At 42.8% G+C, this 17500-nt stretch overlaps 1 protein-coding gene across 1 annotated transcript in view; it reads right to left on the bottom strand.

Annotated features, from left to right (window-relative positions):
• LOC143275936 (MFS-type efflux pump MSMEG_3705-like) overlaps positions 1-15464 on the bottom strand; it is a 26593-nt gene extending 11129 nt beyond the window's left edge. Inside the window, exons 1-3 of the mRNA XM_076580284.1 lie at positions 15278-15464; positions 2257-2494; positions 1557-1823 (exon numbers count right to left, since the gene is read on the bottom strand). Coding sequence (XP_076436399.1) covers positions 1557-1823; positions 2257-2494; positions 15278-15410 — 638 coding nt within the window. The 5' untranslated portion in view covers positions 15411-15464. The remainder of the gene's footprint in view (positions 1-1556; positions 1824-2256; positions 2495-15277) is intronic.
• Between the last annotated feature and the right edge of the window lie 2036 nt (positions 15465-17500).

Below are 17500 nucleotides of genomic sequence, written 5' to 3'. Positions count from 1 at the left end.
AGTTCACCCCTGTACCCTCTACCCCGCAAATGGAGTGCATGTTCCTTCACTGAAACAGTGATGAGAGTTATCACTGTGCCATCCACACCGTAAAGGGAGCACACCCCTGTACCCTCTACCCTGCAAATGGAGTGCATCTTCCTTCACTGAAACAGCGACGAGAGTTATCGCTATGCCATCCACACCGTAAAGGGAGCACACCCCTGTATCCTCTACCCTGCAAATGGAGTGCACCTTCCTTCACTGACACAGCGACGAGAGTTATCGCTATGCCATCCACACCGTAAAGGGAGTTCACCCCTGTACCCTCTGCCCCGCAAATGGAGTGCATGTTCCTTCACTGAAACAGTGATGAGAGTTATCACTGTGCCATCCACACCGCTAAGGAAGTTCACCCCTGTACCCTCCACACCACAAAGGGAGCTCACCCATGTACACACCACACAGCAAGGGGAGTGCACCCCGCCTGACTGAAACAGTGCTGACCAAACCACCCCCACACATACCACAATCCTAGGAGGAACCCAAGTGCTGACCCCACTCCACACCACCCCCACACATACCACAATCCTAGGAGGAACCCAAGTGCTGACCAAACCACCCCCACACATACCACAATCCTAGGAGGAACCCAAGTGCTGACCAAACCACCCCCACACATACCACAATCCTAGGAGGAACCCAAGTGCTGACCCCACTCCACACCACCCCCACACATACCACAATCCTAGGAGGAACCCAAGTGCTGACCAAACCACCCCCACACATACCACAATCCTAGGAGGAACCCAGTGCTGACCCCACTCCACACCACCCCCACACATACCACAATCCCAGGAGGAACCCAAGTGCTGACCAAACCACCCCCACACATACCACAATCCTAGGAGGAACCCAAGTGCTGACCACACCACCCCCACACATACCCCAATCCTAGGAGGAACCCGAGTGCTGACCACACCACCCACACACTCCCTGGACATAACCCAACCCCAGGAGGAACCTGAGGAGGACCAGTATTCCCGGACCAGGCCTGTCAGCAGGGTGGCCGTGGACCACAGCACCAGACACAGCCCCCCCCCCCCCCACCTACCCAACCCCCCTGTCCCCAACACACACACACCACCAGGACATACCCCAATCCCAGGAGGAACCTGAGGAGAACCAGATTTCTCAGACCAGGCTGGTCAGCAGGGTGGCCGCGGACACCCCATCCTCACCCACCCACACCCCGACACCACTCACTGGACATACCCCAATCCCAGGAGGAACCTGAGGACAACCAGCTGCCAGTACTCATGGAACAGGCCGGTCAGCAGGGTGTCTGCGAACCAAAACACCAGACACAAGGCCCCCCCCCGCCCCCCCCACCCCACCCCGAACCCTCTACACACACACACACAAGGACATACCCCAATCCCAGGAGGAACCTGAGGACAACCAGCTGCTAGCACTCGCGGACCAGGCCGGTCAGCAGGGTGACTGCGGACCAAAACACCCCAACACCCCCACCCCTTCACCCCCCAACCACCCACCACATACACACAAGGACATACCCCAATCCCAGGAGGAACCTGAGGACAACCAGCTGCCAATACTCGCGGACCAGGCCAGTCAGTATGGTGGCCACGGACCACAGCACCAGACACAGTGCCAGCAGGTTTTTGCGGTTGTAGAGGTCAGCGGCGAAGCTGATGAAGATGCCGGAGAAGGTGTAGACCAGGATGAAGACAGGGCCGGCCAGGATCTGGTACTGCAGACCCTGGCCGTTGTAGTCCCACACACACACCAGCACCCCTTCAGCATTTGTGGTCGCCAAACAACTACAGTGAGGAAAAAAACAAGAAAGACGATTGTATTCCCTGTATTCCCACACACACTCATCAACGACCCCTCTGGGTTGCCATTCAACTGCACTGAACAAAACACTAACAAAGCAAAAACAAAAAAAGCTAACAGTAATTAGTAGTAGTAGTAGTTGTAGCAGTTGTAGTCTCAAGTTTTACATCTTTCCACTCAGTGGTATCAGACAGGAAGACAAAATAAAGTGGAGTGGGTGGGATCAGGGGAACCCAAAGGAGGAGTTGAGGACTGTTGGTGTGACTGTGTGTGTCTCCACACACACACCCACACACCCATCCATCAACCTCCTACCATCTCCACACACACACCCACACACCCATTCATCAACCTCCCACCCCCTCCACACACACACCCACACACCCATCCATTGCCCCCCCCACCCACAGAACCCACCTGTCCACAGAGGTGGCATTGCAGGCCACCCCTTGGGTGGAGACGTTGTCGGGCAGGGAGGCGTTGAGGTCGCAGGCCAGGTCCCCAAAGTGGACGTCGCGGGCCAGGGGCTGCGCGGTGATGGCCAGCATGTAGCGGTCCAGCTGGTTCAGCAGGTAGGTCAGCAGCATCAGCAGCAGCACGAAGCTGGGGTAGCTGAACACCCACCTGTACCATGGTCCCCTGTCCTCCACCTTGTCTGATCAACACACAGGATTTCTGTTTGTATTATTTGCATTACTCTTTTGTCACGACAGATTTCTCTGTGTGAAAATTCTGGCTGCTCTCTCAGGGAGAGCGTGTCGCAACACTGACAGTGCCACCCATTTTTTTTTTTTGTGTGTATTTTTTCTGCCTGCAATTTTTTTTTTTTTTCTATCAAAGTGGGTTTTTTTTTTGTTTTTTTTTGTTTTTTTTACAGAATTTTGCCAGGGACAATTCTTTTGTTGCTGTGGGTTCTTTTACATGCGCTAAATGCATGCTGCACACCAGACCTCGGTTTGTCATCTCATTCGAATAACTAGCATCCAGACCACCACTCAAGGTCTAGTGAAGGGGGAGAAAATATTGGCAACTGCTTGTGTGCTTCAAACCACTGCACTCAGTTTCTCTCGCTTCCTAAGCGGACATGTTACCTGTAGGCCAACGCTCCACTCAGCAGATCTGATTCGATTTTGAATCGATGAGTGCTGTGGGTTTGTTTTTTTCTCACCCAAGTTTCCTGAGTTTGATTCTTACCCAAGTTTCCTGTAGTTTGATTCTTACCCAAGTTTCCTGATTTTGCCTGAGTTCAATTCTCACCTAAGTTTCCAAGTTTGATCCCACCCATCATGCCTGGTGGGTTATGGGTGGAGATCTTTCCATTCTCCCAGGTCCACATAAGTACAGACCTGCTAGTGCCTGAACCCCCTTCCGAGTGTATATGTACAAAAAAGATCAAATACACATGTTATAGATTATGTAATCCATGTCAGCGTTTGGTGGCTTATCGAAACAAGAACATACCCAGCATGCATACCCCCAAAACGGAGTATGGCTGCCAACATGGCAAGGTAAATATGGATCATACAAGTAAAATGTTAATGTCTTCTATAAGTGTGTGTGTGTGTGTGTGTGTGTGTGACTGAAACCTGACTGAATGAAGCAGGAAATTAATGAGTGCCCAATGGCAACTGACAGTCAGGTAAGTGGCCTCTCATACAAATGACTCTGTGTTTGTAAAGCACTTGAAGCTTGGTCTCTGACTGAGGATGTGTGCTATATACATATTCCTATCATCATAATCAACCATTTGGGGTATGGATCTGACCCCTTTTGGGGTATGAATGGAGGATTTAAGAAAACAAGCCAATCAAGAACACAGCTTAGGTTGATCATGATAATGTTTGCAACAAATAAGGGTAAAAAAAAATACTAAAATAATGGTTAACATTCCTTCATCTGCAAGAAAGCATCCTGTGCAACTTCATGAATGTATAAAGTCTAAGCATTTGAAGTCTTCATGAATTTTACTAACTGTAGACAACCTGTCTGCAGAAAATAATTTAAACAAGAGAGGCAAGGCCTTCAAGACTTATCTGTGATACACACTTTATCCAGTAAAAAAAAAAAAAAAAAAAAACAAAACAAAAAAACCTTAAAATGTGTTCTGTATCTAATAATATAAACTTTCCAGAGGAAACAGAAACAAACAAAGGAAAAAAATGGAAATTTGGTATTGGCAGACAAAGTATTTCCAGAGAAAATGACAATGTCAAAGTTTACCTTGGACACACACATGCACACACACACACACACGCACGACCAAACACTGTTTACACAAGTGAGTCAAGAACGATAAGACAAACTTTAGACTTAACATTTATCAGGCAACAATATGTTATGGAAAACACTCCACACACATATCTATAATAAATGGTCAGCTCTCCTCTGCATAGTTTGTCTGGTCAACACGACATACATTTTGCAGTAACTAGTGATCAGAAATGGTGTAACCAACTAAACTAAGTGTGTGTGTGTGTGTGTGTGTGCGTGTGTGAGTGCACGTGGTGGAGTGTAACAATTAAATACCATCAAGATCCAGTCGATCCATGCCAATAAGACAAAAAAGAAGAAAATGGCGATTGTGGAATGTTCCGTTGTTCAAATGATAGGCACAGACTGCACGCACGTTTGAACAAAATATAATACTGCCTGCATGTAATGCGGATGAATCTATGGTACCCCGGCAAAAGATCCCAGATCTAAAAAACTTGTATTATCTGCGGTCATGAAGTGCACTGCCGAGGTGGCGTAATTTCCGCACAAAGAAATAACTGACATTGCCGACAAATGCTACGATGTTTTTCAAGGTGTGTGCAGCGGTTCCTCGCTTTTGATAAATGCCCAGCAAACGTAAAGAAAAGATCGAATGGCGGCAACGTTTTCAAACAGGATTTCCCAAGTCCACAGTTCGCCGCATTTTGAGCCATGCAAGAATCCAAACCGTTTGGGAATACGGATCGACGCGCGAGTCCGCTCAGCTGAAAACGAACCTACCACCCACAAACAACCCCTTGCTTTTCTCAACGGATTACACACGAATCTCAGGATCGACCCCTAATTGGACTATCAGAATTACAGATTAACGAAAATTTACGGAAACATGTCATCTCTGCAAGGGCCGAGAACGCGTCACCGCCGCGACCACAGTGCAGAGCCTTTTTTCCCCTGCCTGCAAATTTTCCTTATTCTATCAGTGGATTTTTTTAATATTTTTTTTAGATACAATTTTCCTTATCCTATCAGTGGAATGTTTTTAATACAATTTGCCAAGGACAGCCCTTTTTGTTGTTGTTGTTGCCATATATGGGTTTGTTTGTGTTCGCTAAATGCATGAACACGGGGCCTTAGTTTTTCATCACATCCGAATTACTATAGCATTCAGACCACAACTGAAGGTCTAGTGACGGGGAAGAAAATACAGGCACGTGTGGGGCTCAATCCCATATGCTAAGAATATGATACTCTCCCTTCCAAGGCGGAAATGAAACGACCACATACACATGATCATGTAAGAAAAACAACAACAAATAAGCAGTCATATAATCAAGAACAAACTCCAGTATTCTAAGGCATAAAAGTTGATCGTAGTCTGAATGCTTTAAACAAATAAACTGACAAATTCATAAACTGCGAATGGTCGATCTGTTCATGCCGAGAAGCCATGAGTAATGCTAATCAATGCTGACTGGGAAATTTACAGAATTTGGATGATATATGTATATACGGAATATATATTATACCTTGTTCTTAAGTCATGCAGGACAGGACAAGTTAGGATGAAATGTACTTCATTTTTATTCCACCTTGTTGCAAAGTTTGCACCTTAGATCAGTGGCATTATGAGACAGAGAGAGAGACATTTTGAGAGAGAGAGAGAGGGTGGCAGTGGGGGGAGGGGAGCGGGGGTACAACAAAAAATGTGTGTATTGAGCAGAAGGTGAATTCAGTTCTGCCTCACTTCAGTATGTCCAGTTGCAACTCCATCAAGGACCAAGCTCTATATGAAAAAAAGAGGGATTTATGCATAAGACAGAGAGAAAAACTCAAACACAAACGCAAGTGTTTTATCGAGGGTAAAAGAGATAAAGTATAAGCTTCTTCTCATCATGCCCTCAAAAAAGTGCACTGAAAACAGAACAGAGGTAATGATAATAATAATGATAATAATAGTAATAATAATAAGATGATGATGATCATGATGATGATGATGAGAATGAGGAAGAAAAGCAAACAAAAAAAAAAGAAAAAAGAAAAAAAAAAGATGAACACAGAGATAGGGATGAGGGGGGATGGAGGGGAGGACAACTGAACAAAGTAAGAGCTGAACTTCAGGAGGATGAAGATGAAACTGAAGCTACAAAACTAATCCTTGTATTCTACATGGGGATATATGATTCACCACAATTTACAAACAAAGCGCAACACAGAATACCAGAATACCACACCTACAACACAGCACAAACACAAAAAAGAACAGGCACACATACACATACACACACACATACACAATCAATACATAAACACAAAAACACACATACACACAGACAACACACACACATGCATGCACATGCACACACACACACGTGCATGCACATGCACGCGCGCACGCACACACACACACACACACACACACCACAAACACACGCACTGACTAAGCCCCCACACAAAACGAATAGACAAAAACACAGACAAGAACCACCTACTCAAAATAGGTTCTTTCTCCATCTCCTTCATCCTATTGATCACAGGTACGGTGACTTGACGACTCCTTTCAATACAACTCACACACACCTGTGTAGCCTTCACACTGTCTCCACACAGGTGTGGAAACGCTTCTCTATCACCACAACTATACTGTTCAAACCATTGGATGGTCAATATCTCCAACAACAAAGAAACGCTTGACAACGTCAAGTGAATCTGACTGCGCTTACACAGTCAAAAATAGTGTTCGCTTTGTTTCTGTACTGTTCATTTTTCTTTCAGTAACTTATTGTTTGATTTATGTACAAAATACTGAATGCTTGACCTGAAAAAAAAAATGACAATGATAAATGGTTCATTACATACTTTTGCTCATTGTCTGAAAGAAATACACAATCAATGCTTCAGTTATCGTCTATGTAGCTGTAAAGTCCACATCCACCTTTTCCTTTTTTATTTTCTTTCATATTTTGTTTTGTTTTCAGGGGAGGAGGGGGGGAAGAGGTCCTCTAACCTTCTGTTTTTACCCCACACTTGTGTGTGTGTGTGTGTGTGTGTGTGTGTGTGTGTAAGTGTTGTTGTTGTTGTTGTGTGTGTGTGTGTTTGTTGTTGTTGTTGTTGGTGTGTGTGTGTGTGTGTGTGTGTGTGTGTGTGTGTGTGTAAGTGTTGTTGTTGTTGTTGTTGGTGGTGGTGGTGGTGGTGGTGGTGTGTGTGTGTGTGTGTGTGTGTGTGTGTGTGTGTGTGTGTGTGTTTAAGTGTTGTTGTTGTTGTTGTTGTGTGTGTGTGTGTGTGTGTGTGTGTGTGTGTGTTTGTTGTTGTTGTTGGTGTGTGTGTGTGTGTGTGTGTGTGTGTGTGTAAGTGTTGTTGTTGTTGGTGGTGTGTGTGTGTGTGTGTGTGTGTGTGTGTGTGTGTGTGTGTGTGTGTGTGTAGTTGTATTCAAGGGTGAAATGTGTACACCTACACACCCTCATACTGCCCCATCTTGTCCCACTTATCTCTCCACAAACCCCTCATGCAAGCTTCCTGCCCTACTTCCCTCAAACCCCCTCCACCCCCTTCCTTACACCCTATACATATCTAGATATCTTCCTTCGTTAATTACCAGTGCTCCAGAATGATTCTGTCAGCACCTTGGGACAAATGCCATCATCTTCCCACTCTCCATCACCTACTTAAATCAGGAAAAAAACAACTCTTGTGTGTTATTTGTCAAGGCAAATAGTGACTGTCATGGCTCAAATAAACAACACATCTCTTCTGATAGTAACAGTTTCAGTTAAAAGAAAGTGTCAGAGTATGTGGACGGATCCATATACGCAACACATCTGCTGTAAAAACAAAAACAAAAACAAAAAAACTATCAGGTGCCTATATAGTCTTTACATAAACCCAATGCACTGATCAGGTCTTCAGAGCCTGTTCCATGGTTAAGAGATGTTGATATCAAATCCAACATCTGATACTTCCAGCACTGCCCAAAGAAAACACAGAGGTAAGCTTTGAAAAAACTGGGCAGTAATACACAGATGTTGTAAGTGAACTGCTGTCCTCATCCACAAACACTACAGTCACTGGACGCTGACAAAACCCTCCGCCTCCTACATCAGTCAGGAGTGTGAATTTTTATTATTTTCTTTCAAACATCACATATTCTTCTTTCTTCCAATTCTCTTCCCTTCTCTACCTTTCGAGTTTCCTGGGAAAAAACAACAACTAAAAACAAAAACACTCCCAAGTTTCCTGTGAAAAAAAAAAAGTTTTAAGTTTCCATTGAAAATAACTAACTTCCTCTTCTTCGTTCGTGGGCTGCAACTCCCATGTTCACTCGTATGTACACATGGGGTGAGGGGTGTTGGAGTAAAGGTTTCCTATGAAAATAACTTCCAGGGTTCTTGTGAAAATAACTTCCAAGTTTCCTGTGAAGACAATGTCCATGTTTCCTGTGAAAATAACATCCAAGTCTCCTGTGAAAACAAAGTCCACTTTTCTTGTGAAAATAACTTCCAAAGTTTGCTGGGAGGCTAGGGAAGGGGGCGGGAGGTGGGGGGTGGGGGTGTTCAAATTTCCTGTTGTGAAAAACAAAACAAAACCACCTTCCAAGTTACCTGTCAAAATAACTTCAAAGTTAACTGGAAAAAAAAAAGAAAGAAAAAAAATCCCATTAAGTTTCCCTGCCACAATTCCTTTGCATGTCTCTCGATGTGACACACAAACCACACAATGCTTTCACCAGCCAGTCTCAGTCTCAGTCAAATCAGGAGAAGCATCTTTCCCCCACATCAGAGAACCTCCTCCTACAGTCACTCCCAAGCCTCTGTGCACTAACCACCCTCTGTATAAATGTTCAAGGCACGTACAGTTATGCACCTGAAACAGCTGCTGCCAAGTTCAGACGACACAGTTGACTGACTGTAAAAAAATTCTTGATTGATTTTCACTTTTCTGATATAGATAGATATATAGATAAATCTCTCTCTCTCTCTCTCTCTCTCTCTCTCTCTCTCTATATATATATATATATATATATATATATATATATATATGTATGTATGTGTGTGTGTATATATATATATATATATGTGTGTGTGTGTGTGTGTGTGTATACACACACACACACATATATATATTGTGTGTGTATGTGTGTGTGAGTGTGTGTGTGTGTGATTGTGCTTATATACATAATTATACATACATACATACATGTATATCTATCTATTTATCTATCTATCTAGAGACAGACACAGAGAGAAAGAGATGGAGAGATGAATAGACAGATATGAAGATATATAAAAATATAGATATATAAGCACAACTATGTTAAAGAGGTGTGTGTGTGTGTGTGTGTGTGTGTGTGTGTGTGTGTGTGTGTGTGTGTGTGTGTGACAATTACAATATTATGACAGTTGTTTATATGGATAAATATTCACTGATAATTCACTTTGCTTCATTAGTTTGTTGGTGGTTGCTGGCTTCTGTTTGTTTGTGCTTTCTTTTTCACAAACTGACACACGCGTAATGTATTTGTATTTGCATTTCTTTTTATCATAACAGATTGCTCTGTGTGAAATTCGGGCTGCTCTCCCCAGGGAGAGCGCGTCGCTACACTACAGCGCCACCCATTTTTTTTTCCTTTTTTTTCCTGCGTGTATTTTGATTTGTTTTTCCTATTGAAGTGGATTTTTCTACAGAATTTTTGCCAGGAACAACCCTTTAGTTGCCGTGGGTTCTTTTACGTGCGCTAAGTGCATGCTGCACACGGGATCTCGGTTTATCGTCTCATCCGAATGACTAGCGTCCAGACCACCACTCAAGGTCTAGTGGAGGGGGAGAAAATTATCGGCGGCCGAGCCATGATTCAAACCAGCGCACTCAGATTCTCTCACTTCCTAGGCGGACGCGTTACCTCTAGGCCATCACTCCACATGTGTCTATCACTTGTGAAATACTGCCGTTGTGTTTGTTCATTTTGTCTATCTTTCATTTTTCTTCCCCCCCCCCCCCCCCCCAACCCCCGCCCCCCTCTCCCTCACTTTCCTATTATTGTCCGCTATAGTTATTTGAAAGTGTACAATTTTTTTTTTCTTTTTTTACAGACGTCTGCATGTGCCAGTGAACACACAAAGTATACATGAGAATACCGTAACAATTTATGTGCTATTCATTCCATACCCCCACCCACCCCCCCCCCCCTCTGTATCAATACTGTTCAAAGTATACCTGTTGACCCCTACACGAGCAAGCTGCTACCAACTGATTGGAGGGGAAAAAAACAAACAAACAAAAAAACTGATATATTTTCACTGCCTTGTACATTGATTGAAAAAACTAATATATTTTCACTCCCTTGTTTATGGATTGAAAAAAACTGATATATTTTCACTGCCTTGTTCTTCGACTGAAAAAACTGATATATTTTCACTGCCTTGTTCTTCGACTGAAAAAAATTGATATACTTTCACTCCCTTGCTTATGGATTGAAATAACTGATATATTTTCACTGCCTTGTTTATGGATTGAAATAACTGATATATTTTTACTCCCTTGTTTATGGATTGAAATAACTGATATATTTTTACTCCCTTGTTTATCAACTGAAATAACTGATATATTTTCACTCCCTTGTTTATCAACTGAAAAAAAGTGATATATTTTCACTCCCTTGTTTATCGATTGAAAAAATTGATATATATATTTTCACTGCCTTGTTTATCGATTGAAAAAAATGATATATGTATTTTCACTGCCTTGTTTATCGACTGAAAAAACTGATATATGTATTTTCACTCCCTTGTTTATCGACTGAAAAAACTGATATATATATTTTCACTGCCTTGTTTATCGATTGAAAAAACTGATATATATATATTTTCACTGCCTTGTTTATCGATTGAAAAAACTAATATATTTTCACTGCCTCGTTTATTGATTGAAAAAACTGATATATATATATATTTTCACTGCCTCGTTTATTGATTGAAAATATTGATATATATATATTTTCACTCCCTAGTTTATCACCCCAAGCATCACCGGGCCAGAACGCGTGTTATTCTGTGCAGCGAATGTACATGTTGCCTTTTCATCAGCAAACGTGTCGGCAATTCTCTCCTTTAGAGAAGATGATACAGTATTTGTGTAACGAGTAACAGGTTGTCTGTTTGTTTGGTTGGTTGGTTTTAATCTCCATTTTTAATCTGTAGAACTTTTTTTTTGCCCCCCCCCCCCCCCCCCCCCCCTCATTCTTATGCGGGGGACTACTTGGGCTGCTTATTCAGTTCATAGCTGACACTGTAATACTTTAATTTTATGAGCAATTAATTAGTAATGCTAATCTGTTACAGTAATCAACCAGGTTGATGAGAAAAAGAAAGGATGGGTGGTGGGAGACAAAGAGAGGGCGTGAGAGGACAGACAGACAGAGACACAGAGAGAGAGAGACAGAGAGAGAGAGAGAAAGAGAGCAAGAGGATAGAGAGACAGAGACAGAGTGTGAAAGAGAGAGAGAGACAAAGAGAGCGAGAGAGGACAGAGAGACAGAGTCACAGAGAGTGTGCAAGAGAGAGAGAGACAAAGAGAGAGCGAGAGAGGACAGAGACACAGAGAGAGCCAGAGAGACAGAGAGAGAAAGAGATTTCTGGAGGAAGAAAAATATCAGTGATAATAAATTGTGTCCTCCTTCAGTATCCAAAATACATGTCCTTTTAATGTGTGCGATCAAATAAAAAATTACATCATGCAAAACGAAAACAAAACAAGCAGCAACAGAAAACAAAAGTAATGAAAAACAAAACAGACAGATGAACAAAACGAAATTAAGCATAAAAAAGATCCCCCCCCCCCTCCCCCCCAAAAGTCAACAGTAACCGCGCTACCACCACAAACGCCACCCAGGAAGTAACTTTGGGGGTGGGTGGGGGGGGGGGGGGGGGGGAAGGAAAAAACAAAACAAACCACAATGAACTCAGTTACATTACTGTTTCACATATTCACAGATGTGAGAAGGACACTGTAGTATTACCAGCCGAGTCAACATTCAGTTCTTCGTCCAGTTCGTCTCTTCATGAAATAGTTCTGTTTTTTTACTAATTTCACGCCTGTCACAAAGTTGGTTTTAAAAATTGTTGTGAGGCAATTTCCCCCCCACAATTCCCCTTCATCCATCTGAAAGATTCCAACATTCCTGATTCCTTCAAACCACAAAGCCCTCACTTCACCACGACAAATGTCATCACTTCTGTTCACTTCACAAACACAGCTCCTAATTCACTTTGGCTTTTTGTTTGTTTTTTGTTTTTTTCACAGCAGTGTCAGCACTTGTAGCTAAAAATGTTCCATTCCTCGTGTTCTAAACGGTCTGCTGTAACAAACAACACGGAGCCTTTTCCAATCCACTCACTATTCATACCATTCATGCATTCTGCCCCCCAACCCCGCACCCCCTCCACCCCCTGCCTCCTACCCCCCGCCCCCTCGTTCCCACTCCCAGCCTCATCCAACATGACTGGGACAAAAACGCCTGATAGCCTGTAACTGCATGCTCTTGTAATTACATCCGCCTGGTCTTTGCATGAACAAAAGGCTGTGACACAGTATTGTGGCTTTGCTATGTTATGGCTTGCATTCTCTCCCCTTCTCTGTGATATTTCTCCACCAGTCTCCCACCCACCATGTTCCAGTTGTTGTACTGTTTTGTTTTGTTTTGTTTTGTATTGAATTGGATTGGATTGGATTGGATTGGATTGTTTGGATTGGGTTTGCATTGCATGGATTGGATTTCATTTCATCACATTGTATTGTATTGTACTGAGTAGTATTGTTTTGGACTGAATGGTATTATATTGTATTGCTTTTATAGTGTAGTGTAGTGTAGTGTAGTGTAGTGTAGTGTAGTGTAGTGTAGTGTAGTGTAGTGTAGTGTAGTGTAGTGTAGTGTAGTGTAGTGTAGTGAAGTGTAGTGAAGTATACTAAATTGTACTGAGTTTTTTTGGACTGAATGATATCATATTGCATTGCTTTTACATTGTAGTGTAGTGTAGTGTAGTGTAGTGTAGTGTAGTGTAGTGTAGTGTAGTGAAGTATACTAAATTGTACTGTTTTTCAGACTGAATGACATATTGTATTGCTTGTGTAGTGTAGTGTAGTGTAGTGTAGTGTAGTGTAGTGTAGTGTAGTGTAGTGAAGTATACTAAATTGTTGGGTTATTTTTTAGTGTAGTGCAGTGTAGTGTAGTGTACTATAGTGAAGTATACTAAATTGTTTTGTTTTGTTTTTGACTGAATGATATCATATTGTATTGCTTTTATAGTGTAGTGTAGTGTAGTGTAGTGTAGTGTAGTGTAGTGTAGTGTAGTGTAGTGTACTAAATTGTACAGTTTTTCAGACTGAATGACATATTGTATTGCTTTTATGGTGTAGACAGTAGTATAGTGTAGTGTAGTGTAGTGAAGTGTAGTGAAGTATACTAAATTGTATAATGTATTGGGTTTTTTTTTGACTGAATGATATCATATTGTATTGCTTTTATAGTGTAGTGTAGTGTAGTGTAGTGTAGTGTAGTGTAGTGTACTACATTGTATTGTTTCGGACTGAATGATATCATATTGTATTGCTTTTATAGTGTAGTGTAGTGTAGTGTAGTGTTGTCTAGTGTAGTGTAGTGTAGTGTAGTGTAGTGTAGTGTAGTGTAGTGGTGTGTGGTGTAGCATAGTGTAGTGTTGTGTGGTGTACTGTAGTGTAGTGTAATGTAGTGTAGTGTATTGTGGTGTAATGTAGTGTAGTGTAGTGTATTATGGTGTAGTGTAGTGTAGTGTTGTGTACATTGTCTATCAGTGAGACAGAGATGGGCACAGGGGAGCCAGAGACTGGGAAAGAAAGAAACAATGAGAGGAAATAATGAGGAAGTAGTAGAAAGAGAAAGGGAGAACACCAACTCAAACTTTTCAAAATGACTATGCCATTCTGCCCATATCCAGTAGTGAAGTGTGTGTGTGTGGGAGGGGGGGGGGGGAAGCGGGAGAGGGGGGGGGGGTGGAGGGGGAGGGTAGGTGGGTGGGTGGGTGGGTTGGAGGGTTATACAAAAGCACACAGCAATGACCAGGATTACAAGGATGTCAAGTATGGGAGTGGATGGGGAGGGGGCAGGGGATATATACTGTGGTGCAATACGATCACACACTGGCAACAAACGGAGTAGGCAGGGGGTGGGGGGTTAGCGGGAGAGGATTATATGACAGTTTATACAAGGTTGACCAAGGATGCTCACAAATGCCAGTGACATACAGTGCCCCCCCAAAAGAACACTAAAATCACACACATAGTGTATATATATGGTTCGCCTATGAGATGCTCATAGGTGGTGAGAGAGCAAAAGAGGAGGGGTAGAAGTGTCTATAATTAGTGTGTGTGAGTGTGTGTGTGTGGTGTGTGTGATGGTACGTGTGTCTGTGTCTTCGTATGAGTGTCTGTATGTATGGTGTGTGTGATATGTATAACTGTGTAATTGTGTGTGTGTGTGTGTGTGTGTGTGCACAATTGTTCACATGTGTGTGTGTGTGCGTGGACACATGCGTGTGTGTGTGTATGTGTGCATGTGTGCATAGTGTATGTGTATGTGTGTGTATGTGTATGTGTGTGTGTGTGTGTGTGTGTGTATGTGTACATAGTGTGTATGTGTGTGTGTGTGTGTGTGTGTGTGTACAAATGTGTGTGTGCATGCATGCGTGCGTGTACATATGACACACACCACCACCACCACCACCACATACAAGAAAACAGAAGCTTACAGTACAGATTGAAAAACAGGAAGAAAAACACATGCCCCACATGCAAGAAAGAATAAAAAACTCAACAAAAAAAAACAACAACAACAACTTATTGCTCAGACTGAAAAATCTAAGAATGACAACAACAGCAACACCAACAGGAGCAATCCCTTACAGTTCCACTGACAGTTGAGATCGACAGTGACACGTATGAATGACAAAGGAAGTTTGTTTGTTTTTTCTACTTTAAGTTTCTCAACATAAGCAGGGTATTAGTTTATGCAGGACAGGGAATCAGACCCCTGCCACAATCTGTACCAGTGGGCCATGGTATGGTAAGAGAGTATGATAGTCAGTCGTGTTCGACTATGACCATCAGAATAGCAGAGGAGGCTACTTCTGTCCCAACAGTATGTGTTTAATTGAACCCCCTTTTTCAATTCCACAGCAACCAGAAATGATCCATCACTCACTGCTAATGGCGGGGCGGTGTTCTCCGCTGGTTTTCAGAAGCGGTGTTGTGACATCTGCCTCCTGGTCATCCTCATCCTCGGCTGCGGACATGAATCCTCGCCCTCGCCTCATCCCACCTTCCTCGCCCTCCATGGATCGAAGCAGCTCTGCTGATCTGACAGTGTGATTCCTTCTGGTGGAGGTCTGGCTCACTGAACTGAAACGATGGTAATAATAGAAATAATAACCATATTAATCGTCATCATAATCATAGATATATTAATGATAGTAATAATAATGATTAGAATAATAATAATAATGGGAATAATAATAATGATGAGAATAACAACAACAACAACAACAACAACAACATGATGATGATGATGATGATGATGATAGCAATCAGAATATCAATAATGTGAATGTATATATAGCAACTATTCTAAATAGGGCTCAAAAAGGAGGAGTTTGTATTATACTCCATGTTTGGGTGATACATATATCTACCATGTAAAACTGATGCAAACTTGGCCAAAAGGCACTTTGCAAAAAATAGGAAAACACACACACACACACACACACACACACACACACACACACACAAACAAGAACACGATTCGAACACCAGAGTGGCTTGGTGTTTTCTGCACTAGTTTAAAGAAGCAGGTTTTGAGGGAAGATGTGATTGTGAATGCAGTGAAAGAAGAAGGAGTTCCTGATTTGTAACGGGAACTGGTTCCGAACATGCAGTTGGGTCATGATAAGAGAAAGCTTGAACGCTAACCAAAGGGCTTTGTTCTACCAGAGAGGGGATGCGAGGCTGATGGGTAGATCAGTGGACAGAATGTGATGCATTTGTTCGTGTGTGTGTGTGTGTGTGTGTGTGTGTGTGTGTGTGTGCAGAAGTGGGAGGGAAGGGGAAGGAATTCAGGGGGCTGATGATGCGTAAGTATGCGACTGTGACGGATGGAAAGAGACTTCGAGTTAGCATTAACATCGCTTCAAGTTTTACATAAGCGTATGATCCGAAAGAATGAAAGGCAGTTTGGGAGAACAGCCAACAAATACATTTACGGAATAACATTCAACTTCGATGTCAGCTAATTAAGTCTTCGCCTACAGCCTCAGTTACAAGAAAATGACAAGAGTATCGTACTCTCTCTCTCTCTCTCTCTCTCTCTCTCTAGACGATGACCGAAATGGTCATCCACCGAACGCGTCATTGATTTTACTGATGTTTAAAGTCTTCCTTATATTTTGCATATTACTGTTTCCCGTTATTGAAACATGTAATATTCCAACGACAGGAAAAAATATGAACGACAAATACAGCATTAAAACTGCAAACACATCTTTCGTACTTACCCTCTTAGTTTTCAGGTCATGTGTTACACAACTGTGTCTTGTGAGTTTTGTTTTTGTCTTCTGCAACCAAGGGAGATTATTCAAATATAACAATGTTGTCTCCCACGTTGATCTCCCTTCAATTACCTTCTGACCTCTGTCTGCCTCTGTCCCCCCCCCCCCCCCCCCTCCCCCCCTACTCTCTCTCTCTCTCTGGGTCATTCGTTCATTCTCTGTTTATTTGTGCATAATATCGTGAAAGACTGACTGCAGTTGGCAAATGATGTGAAAATTCAACATTTCTACATTGGTGACCGATTTGATGTGTATAGTAATGATAGGTTGGTCAGTTGTAAGTTGCAGTCTTCCAACTTCGGCATATAAAATTAATTGGATGTATATAATTACAAAATTGTAAGTTTGTATCTCTTAGCTAGGTCTGTGTGTCATCGGGTCTATATGTGCATGTCCTCAGTATCAGTATCAGTAGCTCAAGGAGGCGTCACTGCGTTCGGTCAAATCCATATACACTAATGGGACATATTGCAGCACGCATTCGCCATGTGCATCCATGGAAAGTGTTTCATCTGCCCAGCAGAGCCTGACCAGCAGCGTAACCCAACGCGCTTAGTCAGGCCTCGAGGTTGCATTTCATCAGGTTTATATGTATCCCCAGGTCCGACTAAGTCCCCCAGGTCTATGTGCCCCCACTCTCCTCACCCAAATCTGCTCAACTGTGCTCAGCTATGCTCAACCCAACCCCAGCTCTTCTCAGCTGTGCCCGGGTCAGCTCAGCTACTCAACTGTGCTCAACTCAGTTCTACTGACTCAACGCAGCTCTACTCAACTGTGCTCAACTCAGCTACTTTGCTCTACCCAGCTGAATTCTACTCCACGGT

The sequence above is a fragment of the Babylonia areolata genome, chromosome 31 (genome assembly GCF_041734735.1).
Source record: "Babylonia areolata isolate BAREFJ2019XMU chromosome 31, ASM4173473v1, whole genome shotgun sequence".
Taxonomy (NCBI): domain Eukaryota; kingdom Metazoa; phylum Mollusca; class Gastropoda; order Neogastropoda; family Buccinidae; genus Babylonia; species Babylonia areolata.
The sequence above is the reverse complement of the archived record's forward strand: the minus strand, read 5'-3'. Positions and strand labels throughout refer to the sequence as shown.